The 17,750-nt window shown below is 39.1% G+C and overlaps 1 protein-coding gene across 1 annotated transcript in view; it reads left to right on the top strand.

Annotated features, from left to right (window-relative positions):
- The first annotated feature begins 5,099 nt into the window (after positions 1-5,099).
- ITGBL1 (integrin subunit beta like 1) overlaps positions 5,100-17,750 on the top strand; it is a 144,745-nt gene continuing 132,094 nt past the window's right edge. Inside the window, exons 1-2 of the mRNA XM_009680118.2 lie at positions 5,100-5,561; positions 6,866-7,077. Coding sequence (XP_009678413.2) covers positions 5,464-5,561; positions 6,866-7,077 — 310 coding nt within the window. The 5' untranslated portion in view covers positions 5,100-5,463. The remainder of the gene's footprint in view (positions 5,562-6,865; positions 7,078-17,750) is intronic.

Raw genomic sequence — 17,750 nt, 5'->3', positions numbered from 1 at the left:
ATCTACAACTAGTACCTATACATTTGGTTTGGTTTTGCAAAGTATTGAGTACTCTGAAGAGAGGCAATAATGGTCTTCCCCTCCCTTCTTTTTCTTTATTTCTCTCTCTCTGTTTTTGTTTTAATAACAAGCAGCAGGTCCCAGCGCAAAACAGAGCATTGGAACCATAGAAGAACAGTTGCTGTAGCCTGGAGAATCTGGTGTGCATATGTTCAACTCAAACATTAAACCTGAGTTATTGCTATTTTGTCTCTAAAAAGTCAGTAATACACATTTTTAAATTTACCATCCCTAGAAACAACACTTCAGTCATAAAGACAAGAATAGCCTTTCATTATTTGAAGTCTAGCATTACTGATCCTAGTAGTTAAGTTACAAAATATGAAAATCATTAGAATTCATTGTTTTAATGTATTTGCCACTGTCTTAGATTTTGTCAGGTTCCTAGCAGCAAGCAACACTGTCATTTTGAAAAGTAAGACAGAGTTTGATCGCAAGATGATGGTTGATGCTGAAAAATGACATGCCCGTTTACTTTCCTTGCTTGGCTTCTTCAACAACACTGTTAGCTTGGATTACATCAGACCTTGAATCACTTTCTGAAATAAGTGCTAAGTGGTTAAGAACATAATAGTATGTTTTTGTAAAACATACTATAATAGTATGTTTTTGTAAAACATACTGTTATTGCTGGCATTCTGAACTCTCTCACAACCTCACGGTTAAAAATCTCATGCTGCCTTAAGGCCTTCATAAAAGCAGAGTATTATTGTTGTTTTGGGGAATTAACTAGTAAATAAACAAAAGATCTACCTACTATTTAAAGTTTTTTCTGGAACACAGAAGAGTAAGTTAAGGTTTTACACTGTATACATATATACACGCACTCTACTATAGAGTATATATACCATCTAGTATAGTATATATAAGTATTCTATAGTATAAAGCAATAACATCTTGATTAATATTAGCCTATAAACTGTTTAGATAGCTTGTATTCACTACTGTTCAGGCCGGCTAGATTCAGGCCAGTTCAGTTTTAGTCTCATTCTAACCTTGATCCTGTAACTCCAAACGCTACTTCCATTCCCTGTGTGATACCATCAGCTGTCCCAGATTCCATGTCATGTCAGCAAAATGAACACACGGTTTTCTGTTCTGCACGAGTCTGGCATACGCTGACTCTTGCGAGGCTCCATCAGCTAGCATGGTAATAAACCTCAACATCTGTATGCGTTTCAGAGCTATTTCATTTAGAGACGTTTTAGTTGCCTCCATCAAGTATTTTGGTCCACAGATGTTGAAGTGGTTTGTTACATGTTAGATCTGTATAGTAATCTAGTTTACTGATCGTTTCTCAGTAACAGAAGTGGTACAAGAACACCATAACCTTCCAAATCTCCTCATTCCACATTTAATGGAGAAATAATAATTTGTGGGATCTTTGAGATTTTCAAATTCTGGTTAATTTTATAAAACTGCTATGTAAGTGAATGGTTCAGCAATCCCTCCAGTGATGGTGTTACTATAAGAATTTCCATGAAGGGAAACACAGAAGGATTATCTGATAAATGTTGGTGGTCTCCAGTTATTTTTTAAGCTGACACTGTTCACTGGATGTGCATTTTACTTTGTTCTGTTTTATTAAATAGTAAGCCTTAAAAATAACTTGCAATTTTGGTTTGCAAACCTAATGGCTTGGTTTAAGTGACAGCAAAATTAAATTGGCCACTCTGAGGCATAACGAAGTAGTAGGAAGGGACCATCTGCCTCCCCACACCAAATGAAATGTTACTTAGCAGCACAGTATGTAATTATATAGTCAAAGAATAGTTGGGGTTGGCAGGCACCTCTGGAGATCCTCTAGTCCAACCCCCCTGCTCAAGCAGGGTCCCCTAGAGCAGGTTGCCCAGGACTGTGCCGAGTCAGGTTTTTGGTATCTCCAAGGACAGAGACTCTGCAACGTCTCTGGGCAACCTGTTCTAGTATTTGATTATCCTAAGAGTAAAAAAGTTTCTCCTTTTTTTTTTTTTTTTTTTTTACATTTCTTATAGTTTAAGATTACTCTAATTTGCTTTAATTCAAAACTCTGGCACAATTGCAGTTGTTCCATTCCTTGCCTCTGAAAACAGGGAAAAAACAACACTACCTGTGAAGTACCTGGTGTGGCCCCAGGTCTTGCAACTTTATTTTTACACATAATGTTACGTTGCACTTCTTTACAGTTTGGAAGGCTGTGAAAGCCACCTTTACCAATGTAGATAGGAAATTACACTACTAGTTCCTTTCCTAGTAAATAAAATTGGAGGAGAAAGGCTTCTTCCAATCTCTTACCCTACCACTCAGACTTTTAATAAGAAGACGAATAATGATTTATTTAAACTGAGGTTCAAGTTTGCATGTGTTTAGCATTTTCTCAGTTCTACCTCTTTATTCAAAGACATTTATTGTCAACAAATGGTGCTTAAACCCACTGCCTACCTTTCAAAAGGTTGTTCCCTACTGGCGGTATATTCCAGCTCCTTCCCGTTATCAGTTTTGTGTTGGCTTTCTCCTCTCTACCTTTACTCTGCAGGTAGTGACATTACAATGTGTAAATTGTACATGTACTGATGTGTACCAAACAGCTACATGTCTGAAGCCTTACTGTGAAACTCCGCTAGATAGGAAGAGAAGCATTTTATGAACGCTTTAATTTGTATAGATGCAGGTAATACACTAGAGAACAAAGCTCTTTGGCATTATGTGCAGGTGTGGCTAAAATAAAGTGAGCAGTCCTCAAGATGGTGTCAGATTCTTATTTACAGTGAGACTGATTCCTTTTAGGCCGACTTTACAGTCCACTTGGGAGCCATTTAGCCCACATCTAGTGTGTATATATACACGTTCATGTACACACAAACATCCTAGGCTTAAAAGATTAGACAGTAGCTCTGAGCAGAGATTAAACCACAGTAAGGAAGCATCCGAATATTGTATTAGAGGCATGTACATATGAAAGCAATTACAAAGCTTAAGCTCTGGGAGCACATTTTAAACACTTCACCCTTGGGCTGTGTAACTCTGCCTTCTCCAGATGTAAAAGGTCCAGAATCAAAATGTGCATACTACTTAAAACCTTGACAGATGTAAATAACTAAAAATAAGGGAATGATAGGGTTAACATATCATGATAGATGTTTTCTCCATGCACATTTGAAGTTATAGTTTCCAGAATGCTTGAAGGTCTTATGAACACCTATCACCACCAGCCTGCACAGGAAAAAAGGCAAAGAACAGATGGCAACATTTTAGTGTTTGAATTAAAGATAAATTTAGTGTCAAAAGGGAATTGCTATTGTTTCAGAAGCAGGGCTTTCTATTTATTCTTCTCTAACTCCAGACTTCTAGCAGTACAATTTTGGAAAATTGCATTGTTCTTAAACGTGCTCCTTTTTTGAATATAAAGGATTTAATTTTTTTATGTAAATATGAAAAAATATCACACAGAGAGAACACACAGTGCTGCAAATTAAGCAAAAATTTAAAGTTTAAGCAGCCTCAAAAATAAAGACTTTGAGCCTGCCAATATTACTTCCTTTTTCACTGGATCCATCAGTCAAATGCATGAGGTTAGCACAACTATGAGCATTTGCAAGACTGAAGCCAGCAGATCAGCCTTAATACAAGGTCTGTACCAGCTGCATTGCATGAGAAAATTCTGTAGTATATGAAATATACTATAAAATGCAGCAACGCTTGTTAAAAAATATGCAGCATACATAATATGCAACAGCTACACACAGAGCTGTGAGATTTTTTTCCTCCTAATTTCCCTTATGCAAGTTTTAGGACAAAATTATGAGTCATATAAAGGATAGTATACTACAAGTGAAGTGCTATGCTTCACAACTTCAAGATAATCTGTTAAAATAAAACAAAAGTCGTATGTTTTAATAGTCATTTGGAGTCATGTTTGTTTCTAAACCGTTTATCTTCAAGGAGTATGTATAAAATATATATACTAACTGTATATTAAATGTTTATTTACCAATATGCTGGAAGAGATTTTTACAATCTCCTCTTCTTTGTTTCACTGAAACATTATATTTTAGTGGAATAGGTACTTGACTGAAAACTAGACTTCAAAGGTTTCTTTGGCATCTGTAAGACCAGCACAGCAAAGTCAAAAATTTGATGTACTGTTTGCAGAAACTTCCAAGAGAATTGCAAGCTGAACTAGCTATGTTAGCAGGAATCCTGGAAACTGTACATTTGAGTTCACAATATTAAATATGAGGCAGCTAATTATACTTTTGGGAAAGGCAGCATCTGAGTCATAGAACTTTTGACCGACTCTTAAAATGTTTTCTACGATATAATCTGTGGTATACCACATATCTAGTTTGAAAATAAAACCAGAAAGTTATTCATTTTGAAAAAGCTGCTAAGGGCTGTAATCTACAGTATGAGCTCTAGAACCAGTGTAAGTCTCCTCTATCAGCTGCCTGCTTCAAAAATGCAGATGTGTGTGTGTGTAGACCAGGACACCTATATCATACGGTCTTTTGAGATGGAAATTTATTTAATAGCTTTTTAAGAGCTTTCTATCCCAGAGACATATTGGGCAATCATCAGTTCCCCGGGAGGAACGAGTGGTATCAAAAAGTGTTACAATTTTTGCATAGCATAAAGAGATGGACATGACCATCCCTGCCAAATTTCACTCATTTAGAGAGAGTCTCCCTCATTTTAGCCTAATCTCAAGGCACTTGCAAAATCTCCCACTTATACAATGAAGCATTTTAATGAGACATGAGGAAACAGCTAACTCAGAATATTTTTTAATTTGCAGTCACTCAGAGTGGCGCAGGCTGGCAGCCTCCGGGGTCGCACGGTGCAATGCTTCCAGCAGGTAACCCGTGGGAAAGGAGGGGAGGGAGGTACCTGCACGGGCAGGAGGGAGGTCCCCGAGCAGCCAGGCAAGAGCGTCCCGGGATGCTGCAGCTCAGCCAGAGGCAGCTGGGGAGCACCGGTCCTCTCCCCTCACCGATGCACGTTTCCCCAGCCACGTTACACAGATTATCCCAAACAGCCATCCGTCAAAGGACACGGGGATACACATACCTCAAATATTTACGGTGCCTGCACTTGGAGGAATGAGACAGTTCGCTCACATCTGTGAACAGGCCACTTTTAAAACATCAAAATAAACCATCTGGCTGCACAACTGTTTCTAATTACTTCCCTGCCTAGACTGTAAACTTCGGGGTTTGGCACCGGCCTCCTTCCCAGAGCGCTGCCCAAATCCAGCTCCCAGGCAGCTAATCAGAGCTGCTGCAGCACGGGGGGAGCAGCCCTGGAGCCGGGCTCAACCGGCTCGGAGCTCTCTGCACGCCCAGCGGGTCCATCCGTCCGTCCGTCCGTCCGTGGGTCTGCTGCAGGAGCGCTCCAGGTGCGTCACGGCTCGGCGTGGCTTGGACCATGTACGCCCAGGGGCTGCTGGGGCTGGTGGTGCTGCTGGCCACCTCGCTGCCCTGTCTGCTGCCAGCTGCGCCTCCGGCCGCCCCCCTGGCCCTGCGGTAAGTGCGGCTCCAAAGCTACCCTGGGGGGGTTGCAATCACTCGGCAAGTTGCCATGAGCGTAGAGGTGGGGCTGAGGAGGGAGCGATGAAGTGGTTTGCAAACTGTTCTTCTGCCTGCTCAAAAGTCACACGGCGACGAGGTGTGTTGTGTACTGAGAACCTGAATAGGTCTCATGCAAACCGCAGATTTTTTGCAGAGATGTATTTTGTGTCCCACATGCAGATCTGTAATGCAGTGAAGGGGGAAAGGTGAAAAGTGGGATGCTGATAACTCTTTATGCCCAAACCTTGAAATTCTGCTACCTAAGTAGAGCAGAAGTCTAACCACAAAATCTCGTACGTTCCTGCACTGTGGTGCAATAGCACAGTGAGGCACACTTTCCTGTTGCTCTTTCCCTCCACCATTGCCAACACCTGTCTGCTCCTACAGCCGGCAGCTCTTTTGCTCCAAAGCCCACAAAATCTAGTGTCTGAGAAGTGCAGATATTAGTAATCTGGATCCTCAGTATTCCCTAGCCTTGCAAACACCTATTTTTGGCGCTTAGCCTTGACCAATCCTTTATTCTGTTATCCTACATCCCAGTTCCTGGTAAGACAACATGTGATCTGCCCTGTGTGTTCTGCGTATCCTGATCTGTGCGTTCCAGTGCGTGGCACAACTGCATGGCAGAGCTGCAAATGTTCATATTAGCATCTAGATTCTGCTGGATTTCGTCAAACCACAGCCACAGACTATACCATTGCATGAAAATCAATGATTATTTCTCTTTCCTCTTCTGACGAAAACATAAAAGCCATATATCTGATAACTAGAAGAAAGCAAAAGGATTACTTTGGCAAATATATTATATTTGAATCAGCTTTTGCTTTGCTTTTTGATATCACACATTCCAGTTCTGCTACCTAGAAGTCTGAATTATATGTGTCTCTTTTCTAAACCTATTAGAATAATTCAGATCAAAATGATTCTTAATCAAACTATACATGTGTACACATGTATACCTACATATGCATAATGAAAAAGAGGATGAGCTTAATGTAGTTTTGCAAAGTAATTAAAATACAACATATGCGTTCCCCCAGGTGTGAATGAGATTTCTGATGAAAGGGAAGAAAATTGGGTGATTTGAGGCAAGTAGTATCTTCACAATCATAAATAAACCTGTGACACTACAAACAGTTTTCCGTGGGATGGCTAAAGCCTTGGCAGCAGTGGTGGTTTCATCAGGTCAAGCTCTTCCCAGCTGTAAGCTGCAGCACCTGGCTTTGACTGCAGCTTGTTCTCTTTGCTGTCCTCTGCAGGAGCAGTTTGGGTAGTCCTTCCTCGTGCCCACTGTCCCGGGCTGAGTCAGAGCTCAGGTGCCGTGTCCCAGGGGGAAAGCTGTGCAGTGGCAGAGGCAGATGCGATTGTGGAGTCTGCATCTGCCAAGTGACTGAATCCGGCAAATACTATGGTCCGCTATGTGAGTGCCATGACTGGGTGTGTGAGATCTATGACGAGAAGACCTGTGCAGGTAAGGAAGCCACAGTAAGTTGGAGACTTCTCTAGTGTCCTCAAGCAGGCAGGGTCCTGGCATCTCCATGCCTTCCTTGCTTATGGCTAATAGCTTCCTATAGTGATTGAAGCTTTAGAAAATCAAGAACATGTGTTATAACTGAAAATATGTTGGTAATACAACACACTGCTATAGTAGAGACGTAGTTATGCATTTGCTCCTGAGCCGTGACTCTAAATGGGTTTGTTGACAAATCTAAGGATTTCACCAGGTTAAAGAGTACAAGTCAAGGCATAAGATGGGACTCTGTCCAGAATGAACTTCATCTGCAGAAAGGGCAAAACTAGGAGATGCTTTTGGTTGGAGGCTCTGCTAACTGTGCTTTGAATGCAATTAAGTGACCCAATTCTGCCTGCTTTTCTCGCGTACTATTGCTGCATTTTGACTGCTCACATAATAATAGCATGCAGCATTTACCAATGCTGTAAACTAGCTCTGGACAATCAAATTTTCCTTGCAATTTTTGTCTTCTCCTGCCATGAGGAAGAAGGCTGACTGCAGCACATATCATCACATGGAGGGTTTCCTATGAGGGTGTATAAATAAGAAAACTTTATTTTTTTCCAAGTGCTATTCAAACAGAGACTAAAATCAGTCTAATTGCATTGTGGTTTCAGAGATCTGTCTATTGACCCTGTATCGTGGGACAAGTTTAGCCCTTTCCAGTTGTTGGAACATGTCACTTAGTTTGCATCTAAACATTATCACTCTTTCATCCTTCCAGCTGTCTTTACTTAAGTTTCTGGGCTATTTTTGTCATATTTTGGATTTTTTGTAAGCAACTGTAGAATAGGATTTTAGAAAAGAGCAGAGAGAAGAAATGCCATCACATTCCTAAGGGGATTTGGTCTGGAGCTTGATGAAAGGAGCCATAAGGGCACTTCATTTCTAGTGTCCCTGCTTAAACAGCTTTACCAGATTCACACAAACGTGTCAACTTTTCAGGCCAAAAACTGCAATTAGGTCAATGGGAATGTTACAGGAATTCTGCTAGTAAGAGGATAATACAAATGCATTCCAGCAGTGGGTTTGGCAAATTCTGTAGGAAAAAGAGCAACTTATTTCAGCAACAGTGTAGTTAAGAATAAGAAGTCCAATAATAACATGAAAAGATCAAGAATGGGATTATAAGAAAAATATTTGTATTTGGCACCTATGACTGTAGAGTTTTGTGCAGAAACTGATCTGTAGGCTCTCTACAATGATGTCTAGCTACGTAAGTAATATTGGAGGTCAACTGGTCACTTCAGTGCTTTGTGGTCCTACAGGTGAATTTTCTGCTTGATGTTGTGATTGTCTCTGGGGCAATTTTTTGAAAGCTCCTCTGATTTTAATATTCTACTACCAATTCAACTTTTATAAAGTTTTATACCTGCTTAATTTCGCTGTTAATGTCATGAGCAGTGGCTGAAAGTTTTGTCAGAGCTTTGGTGGGAAGGGGTTCTGGCAGTATAAACGAAACTGAGAGACTTCTAACGCTAATTTTTAGAATTTGTGTTGCACATCATGCAGCAGTTTAAAGATGTGAACATTAACTGATTAATTGTTTTTAAAAAAACAATTTTTCTAGTTGTCACCTTTTCTTGCTGGAATACTGAAACTATGATGATACCCCTGAGATGTCAAATCATTTAAATTCACTTCACTGGAAAAAAAAACCATATAAATTTCAGTGCAAAGCTGAGGAGGGAAATAGCTGTTAAGGTTTTGCTTGTTTGATTTATTTTTTTATTAACATTGCTGAAGGTCTAGCTGAATTTTTTGGAGTTCAGGGTTGCTCACTATTTCAGGAAAGCAAGCCTCAGATAACTTCTTCAAGGCTGAGCAGCAGGATCTAAACTGGAACTGTGGAACTCCTAGCCAAAAAAATCCAGGGCAAAGTTGCAGAAGCACTGCCCTGTCGTAACGTTAGCATCAGTATGTACTGATCCTGAAAGACCAACATGATTGCCTTTCTTTTCCTTTCCACGCTGTGGTCTCCTATGGCAGATCAGAGAAATGTTTTCAGTATTTCGGTTTTAATACATCAGTTCTGCTTGTATGTATGCCAAGTATGGGGAATTTCACAATATTGTTTTCTTATCCAGAAAGCAAACTTTGCACTGGTATATATTTTTATATATTTGCACTGACATATACATTTGCAGTGTAATATTGCTATTACATTCATTACAGTACTCTGTGTGAATCTACCACTTAGCATTCAGACAAAGTTTGCATGTCTCTTTCACCACTCTTCTGAGGCAAATCACATGTATTTTCGTATAAAGAACAATTCTGTGCTGGCTGTGACTGACCATTCAGTGAAATACGCCTTCTGGTGTTTCTTAATGTTAAGCCACCACGCTGATTGCCCATATGCCACACACTTTCTTTTCTTTGTAACCTTGAGCAAATCTTTCGACTCTGTGATGAAACTGAATTTCGTTTAGGTGAAGAGCCAAAATGTATTACTACAGTTCTATTCCTGTTTTCTTTTTCATTTTTTCTATTTTTAATTTGATGTTTACTGCATTATTTAGTTGGTATTCCCTCCGGCTGAGTACAATAACAATAACTGCATAGCAGTACCACATGCAGACCTTTGAGATACTAATTGAATATTCCTCTAGAGAGCTGTGGGATCTGAGATTGATACCGCTTCAAACAAGCTACTTTTCAACCTGCCAGAATGATGCCTTTTCCAAGTGACTGATGTCTAATCACTGGTGATGCAGGTATTCAGAGCTGGACAGCCACAGTTGCTTGTGTCACTAGTGCCAAAGATAACTGTGTTACCCTGTCAGTCAATCGATATATACCTTCATTTCCCTCTCTCGTCCCCAGCAAAACAAAATACTTAGTTGCTCAATAGATAGCTCATTATCTTCAAGGCACTTTCTCAGTCAGATCCACCTTCTGGACCAGTAGCTGGACAGCCATATTCTGAAGAGGGAAGGCCTGAGGGATAGAAGAAATTTCCATCTGTTTATGATTTGCTTTTTCTCATCACCTTATATAAACAACAGAAAAGAGATTATGCTATGACTAATAAAGAAGAGCAATTTTGAATGTCTCAGTCTTTTTACTCTCTTTTGAGACTTGTCTGCTGTACTTCCCTTTCATAATGTTTCCAGATGCTTTGGAGAGAATTTTTTTTTTTTTTGCCTTTTATCTCACTGAGATTGATAAAGCAGTAGATGATTTCTCATGGAGTTAATAACAAAGCAGATGAGAGAAATGAAGTGCTGTAGTCTGAGTCATTGAGTGCCCTGCCTTCCTCGGTGGTCTTTTCTTCTGCCTGCTTTGCGCTCTTCATGGAGTGTAGAGGAAAGAAGAGCAGAGTTCTGGTACTGTAATTCTGTTTGCAACGTTGGTGATATCTTTATTTTGTCATTTGCTTCTGATCTTTAAGGAAGAGATGAGCTCCGAGATAGATGATTGCAATATGCTGAATCAAAATCCTAAAGGATTTATGCTTCATTCACGGCAAACAATTTACTTATTGCTGTTTACTTGCAAAAAGTAGTTTTGACTTCAGCCAGTTTTGTATTGCCTCAGTGCTTTCTTAGCAGTACTGGAATCCACATTATGTACAGGGAAAAATGGAATGTAGCAGTAATATGTATCAAAGAGCCACTTGATACCTATTTTTCTGTGCTTTTGCAGTATATAGGAAAATATGTAGTGATATTTGAGTGAATTTTTTTTCTTTAGTTAACCTTTTTATGTGCCTGTGTTTAATGAAGATTGAAGAAGGAAGCTAAAGTTAAACTTTCATGGCCACTTGAAGTGGTCACTGCTATTTCAGTTAAAGTGCCACAAAGTGAACACTCTAGATGTTCTGAGAGAATGGATCACAGAAGCTGTCAACTGGAGCATGAGACAGTATGATTTTTGCTTTTGTTAATGAGAACAAGGGACAGATACTATTCTGTGACAGCAAAAAAAAAAGTACAAAGTAAGAAAATGGCTCTTTTTTTCTCACAACTACGCTGATTGTTTTTCCATAGTTATTAAGATTTATAATTTCTCCCCTTCCAAACTGAAATACTTCTTGTAGCTCCTGAATAATAGTAACACTGCATGATTTACTGCTGCCATAATCCATTGCTGTGGGAATTTCATTGTCTCCCTTGATGTCAGTGACAGATTTTTCTGTCTCTTTCTCTAAAGCTATGGGTGCTTTAAGTGCACTACCTATTTTAAGACTAGGTCAGAAATTTAGTGGTAGTGTTCATTGTAGGTTTATGCAGCCAGAAGTGTTGTAATAGTTATGTGAACAGAAAAATATCAAAAGAAAAATATCAGTGCAATTATTTTCAACTCGGTAAGGTTTCAGGATATAAGCTAACTTCTGTTGAGAAAACAAGTGAAAAGTTGAATTGACAAGGAGTAGATGTAGAAATACGAGATAAATCCAAATTAAAGCATTGTTGTAATATGTAGTTATGCATGCATGTAAGTTCATTAGATGTGGGCTCCTACCTAGCAGGTGGAAGAGGGTTAGATAATTAAGCATGGAATTTTGAGAATGTTTTGAGCTGAGGTCTGCTCTTTGCATGAAAGCTGCAATCTTTTTTAGGTTGAGCTGTGTTACTTCAGCTGGAAGTGCTCTACTGAGCACTTGTATTCCTATTGAGTTGAGGTCTGAAATGCTGATTTTTCACTGAGCAACATTTCTTGCTAAAGGCATGTAGAAAAGCCAGTCTTTGACCTGCATTGGTTGCCATTTGACCTGGACTGAAATTTAAAGTCCTGGATTTAGACAGAACAGGTCTAAATCTTTTCTGTATCAAAGACCCTATCTGCCAAGATTCAGCTGTGGGACGTGATCATTTGAGACACAGCCTCTTAAAATGACTAAATTAAAAATAGGACAGGAGGCTACTGATAAAAATGGAAGTCAATTGGTTTGCCTTAGTCTGGATTTTTGAACTTGGCTTCAAGTGACATTTCCTCCTGGATCAGAGGTTTGTAGGTGTGAAAATAACAGATGTGTTAACTTCAAAACAGGTCCCCCAGATTCTTGCAGGAGTGAAACTGTGGTAGCATACACCTCACTGTGGACTAGTTATCTTGGTAAGTGTATGTGGTCCCAGGCAGGTTTACAAAACACAGGCTAAATCCTGTATTATTCTCAGCTTTATGTTCTTGGTACCTGAGTTAGTTAAATGTAAGCAGTCTTGGTTACACTTGCAAGTGCTGTAGTTCCAAATGCAGTGTGTACGTTCAGGACAGTGACAACTGAGGCATGAGGAAGACGCTCAGGAAGAGGCATTATAACAGAGATTACTGGAAGGGAGGCATTTCAAAAGTGTCTTTCTTATTAAATGTTTTGCTTTTATATACCTAGGCAACAGTGTGAGCACCTTTAGTCCTTGGGCCCTTTCAAACAAAAGCACTCATATGCAGGTATTACCTATAGAAAATATGTGCTAATTTAAAAACTGAAAGTGAATACAAGGGATAGGTGGAAGGAGAAGCTTTTTGTAACACCTGTCGAAACTAGAATGCAGGCCCCTCAGGCCACTACAAACACACAAAGCAGGGATGGGAGCAGCATCTCCTTCACCTTTTGCCCTTCCTTCGATTAGGGTGACAAGCTTATCTGTTGCAGCAAAAAAGCAAGTTTTGGCAAGGCAAATAAGTGTTCTGAAGTGTATTTGAATTTTTCTTATTCATGGATTGGTAGTGAACTGAGATCTTTCCTTCTAATTTGAAAGCATATCCTTTATGTCAAAACTGCTTTCACAGACTGAGCTCGTTTATGAACACTTGTGTTTCATTTTCATTAATATGAGAAAGAAATGAACGAAAGGTAATTGTACTTAATGTTTCTGAAGAGTATATTAATGATCTGACCTACTTCATCAGCAGATGGGTTTCACTAAGTGTTCTTATGGCAGCCTTTGTCAGATGAACTGACTGGACTCATAAGATTTTCTATGCCTGTTAAAAATTTTATTGTTGATAGCTGGTCCTGTGAAAGAGCTTCAAATCATCCACCTCTTCTGTTACTGGACTGCAAACCTTTTCGTTAGGTATTTCCAGCTGCTTTGTCCTAACAGGCGACATCTCCCGAATTTAAAATGTTTTGACAGGTTTTCTTAGGAGGAAAGAACATATTAGTAGTGCTATGCCAGGAATAAGGGCAATGTAGATCTAAAAAAGACTAGTGGAGCCCATGAAAGACCGTAAAGTGTATACATGTATATGTATATGTTATCACTGTTTTGACAAGAGTATATGGTAGAGGAAGATCTTGTTGCATTGTGGTGCAGCACAAATGTATTGCTGGGGTCAAATCCCATTGGGAACTGTAAAGACTATGAAGAATAAGTCAAAAGTGAAGGAGCTGGGATTTGAGTTTTTTTCAGCTCATCTTTTTTCTTAGAAAGAAGGGGTTGTTTTTAGCCCAAACCTCTTGCAAAATCTGCTCATAGTAATAAGCCTAGACTGAGAGGAGACATATCCAGACTCCAGTGAGGTCTGTTTTCCTCCACACCTTTTTTCCAAGTCTCAGTATGTAGTGAAAAAAAATGTTTCTTCTTTAAAAAAAATAGTATTTTAAAATACTATTCTGAAGCTTCCTTTCCTAATGAGGGAATGAGCCCTTATTTGCAGATTTGCAGAGTTTTGTGAGGAGGTGCATACGGACTGGGGCTGAAATAGCAACTGAAGTAGTTGCACGATCAGATTCTCATGTAAAGAAGAATGAAGCTTCAAATGAGTTCCACTGTAGTTGCATCTATTTCCTTTCTCGAAACAGCAATTATGTTCCTAAAACTCCTAAAACCTTCTTCATTCTTCTGCCTGCCTACCTGAATATTAACAGTGATATAATCCAAGGGTTTTTCTTATCAGTGGCTTGAAGAGCAGCAGTCAAAGTCTTCTGAGGCAAATCTGGGGCCTCTTATGGGGAAATGGAATAGGAATAGGAATGCCAGCTCTGACATTGGCAGGAATGAACAGAGTAGTAGCTTTATGATTTGAAAAACATTACAATCAGACACTAATGCTTTGGCAGCAGCATATGACAGCAGATGTTATATTTAGGGCACCTGGTCACAGTCCTGTGTTCCTGGGGCAATGCTAGAGATGGGGAGGGGGGTGAGAGTGAGCTGCAAGAGGATCCTTCTGTCCCTAAGACTGACCTCCATGATCCACCTTTCTAAATTATGCTCTTTTGCAGTCTTCTAGTACCAGCCACTCTAGTTCAGACTTGCAAATCAGGTGGGGTCTGTTGCATTAAATATTTGGGACATTAACCTTAATGATCCGTAGTGCAGAGTTGGAGGCTGTTGAATACAAAAGTAACTCCTTTTATGTATTTTCTTTCTGTCTTGCATGTAAGTTCTTATTTATTTAAAAGTATGTATTAAAAGAAAGTCATTTAAATTTTAAAGTTATATGCTTGGCTAAGAAATCTTGGCTAAGAAATGCTAACTCTGACTCTCTAACTCTAAGGAAGTCTTGTACATTTATGTAGTGATGCATCTTTTAATTTTGTATTCATTATGGATTTCTCCAGAGGACTTGTGCTTCATTTAGGACAGGAGGGAAATGATGTCTTCCTTCGATTTAAAATGCTTCATACAAACTTTGTAACATGTTTAAAGCAAGTTTTCACTGTTAATCGTTCAACATAGTTCATTCATTTGTCTGAAATGTAAAGAAAATGGATGACCAAGCAATACGTTGTCATGTAACAAAGTTTTTTCACCCTGTATTTTCTCACGCAAAGGATGTTAAACTTATTTTGGTTACGGAAAACAACTATATGTTTGATAAATCCAATGGCATAACAAGCAGACTAGGTCTTAAAAGCCAGAAGCTCTTCTTCCTAAGGAAAACCTCTTCCCCACTCTTCTCTCCACTTCCTTAAAGACCCAGACTCATTTCTTGTCCCTCCTTTCTACTTCAGAGGTTCTTGGATACAGCTAAAGCGGATGCATGGTGTGAAGGGCTTTTCAGCAGATATAGGCATTTTTTTTGTAGAGGTGAATAATGAATGGCACTTATCCGTGAAGAAGAGGTTAACTTACATAATCCAATCTATTTCTATGTCTATATGTCCTGGGGACTAAAAAAAACCCAGAATATATCAGTATTAAAAAGCCTTAAGTTGTACATTTGTAGACAACTACAAGTCTACCTCTCTGATTAGTGACTCATCCCAGCAGCAGTTCCTTTTACTTTTAAACTAATCTAGTGTAGATGTCTAAAATACATTTCTGTCATGAATAACCTATTTTTCAAGGGAGTAGTTCAGCAAGTGAAACTTAACAACTTTTCTTTTTCATATAGCCACATGGTAATTACCTTGTTTACTTAGGGGAATCTTGGAGACACCCAGCAATAATCTCACTTTCCCTCTGCACTGGGTTTACTGCTTTCTCAGGGACTGCAAGCTAATGGTAAGATCAGCTGATAATGTAGTATGTGTACAAGCAAGATAGATGCCTCCCTTTCAGAGCAGAAGGCAAACTCCACTTCAGATAGTGTGAAAATCTGTAGGATATAGCAGTGGACAATAACAACTATAATTATCCAGCTCTTAGATAGCATATTTATTTGCAGTTCTCACAATGAATTACTAGAAGCTATATCTTCTTCTTCTTGTCCTCAAGAAGGGAAGCTAAGGGTCAGAGATTAAAAACATGCCTCCTGGTCATCTTTGACTGAAGAGAGCCCATCTAAGTCTGTCTCAGGGACTCTCAATCCACCAAGTCCGCACTAGACATAGTGCAAGTATAAAATATGATAGTATGAAGATTATCACTTAAAGCTCGGTCAGAAAAAAACCAAAAACCAAAAAAACCCCAAAAAACTGCATACAGATGCTGAGTAGTTTTTCATGCAAATAATAGTCATGTATTTCTTTTCCAAAGAACTGTTCTCTGCACTACATATTGCTAAATTGTGGTTTCCTATGTGACCTTAGTCAAATCAGAGTGGCTTTGAGTTATGAAAGCGCTCAGTGTATATCTAGCTGAAAATTGTTTCATCTATAAACAAGCAGCTAAGGTCCTAGCAGGGCAATTCCATAGATAATCATTCAGCCACCAAATTTGCTCATTCAGGATATTTTGCAGTAACTTTGATTTATCAAACCAATAGTAACCCTTTTTAATGTTATTCCAGAATAGTAGGCTTTTAAACAGAAAGAAATTCGTATCCTTTAAAACTTAATATGAAAAGATTATAAAGAAAATGTTGACAACATCAAGCGCGGTTACATGAGACGGTGTAGACAGTGTGCCAGAAAATCAAGACTTATAAAGCCACGCACTGAAAGTTTACTGGATAAGTTCTGTGCTTCATTTAAGTAACAGGGAAGAACTGAAATGGAAAGGGACAACCAGTTTCATCTTATGAGCGTACTCGAAGAAGAACCAAGTAACGCCAAAGAGCTGAAGTACAGTTCCTATTCCGTGACTAAAAGCCACAGAATATTATGCTATGTGGTTCTGCTGAAAACTATTGTAGAACGGCACCTTTTAATCACTGTATGCTTCACATGTAGAAATCATTCATGCTGTATTTAATAACATGACGCTTTTACTCTAACAGTCTGCACTGAGTTGATTCTTTTTCAAGATGTTTTTAAACCGGAAAGGATAGTGGCTATGAGTAAATCGTACAATCATAGTCTGGCATTTAGAGATAAGGTTGAGACCTTCTATTACGCAATCACAGAAGGCAGTATTACAAATTTACTTGGCTTTTCAGTCTTGTAGTCAGGCAAATTCTGTTGTAGGCAGGTAATGAGTAAGAAATGCAAATAAAATCATAAAATTGACATGAGATACTTCCTTAGAATAGTATTTTAGGACTGGTACTTCTAGAGACCATCACTTCAGAGAATTTCGTTTCATTCTCACTTCTGTTTAAGTCACAGATAATCCTCATCACAAACACAGCAAGTTGTTTAATGAAGCACAGCACCACGTTTGTGCTTGGGAAGAGATCTGGGTGACAGCTATCACTGAAAGAAAATTGCCCATTACCTTGACAGAGGGCAGTTTCTCTAGATGGGAATTGAGAATACAGGAGCAATTGCGATTGAATTCAACTCCCCTCCATTTAGGTGGATTCACATACAGTGTGTGTTTGCAGAAATCCTTCTGTTTAAGATAGTGTCCAAGTTTCATTTTTACAATTACCCTTTCTAAAAAAGATCAGTTTTAGCTGCCCCATGAGCTCCTTTAGCTGCGTAAGGCCTGGCTAACTCAGCCACTGCAGGTTAATCTAAGGCTCGCACACCCTGGAGAGTCCTTAGAGCTCTTTCTCGCTTATATTACTGAATATCTGTATGGGAACTACACAGAACAAGCTACTTTAAGTAACCTGTCCCTCAAGTAGCCCAAGACCAGTGACCTTTTCTATTCTTCTTTCTCCAAAATTTGTCCCTCCCTTATTCCTAGGACCAGTTTAGGCTTTAGGACATCATATTATAGTGAGAGGCACTGGGTCATTTCCTACCCCCTTCTTTCCCAAGATTGCTTAATCAGTTAAAGTAAAGAGGAGAAATGTTAAGAGTACATCACTGGCTTTGTTTTTAAACTACTTTCCTTTGAACATGGCCTCTTCTAAACAGAGGGGTATAACTGTGGCATAAATCTATGTATCACAATACAAAATAATTG

This window comes from Struthio camelus, chromosome 1 (assembly GCF_040807025.1).
Source record: "Struthio camelus isolate bStrCam1 chromosome 1, bStrCam1.hap1, whole genome shotgun sequence".
Lineage (NCBI taxonomy): Eukaryota > Metazoa > Chordata > Aves > Struthioniformes > Struthionidae > Struthio > Struthio camelus.
This window is presented reverse-complemented; position numbering and strand designations above follow the sequence as displayed.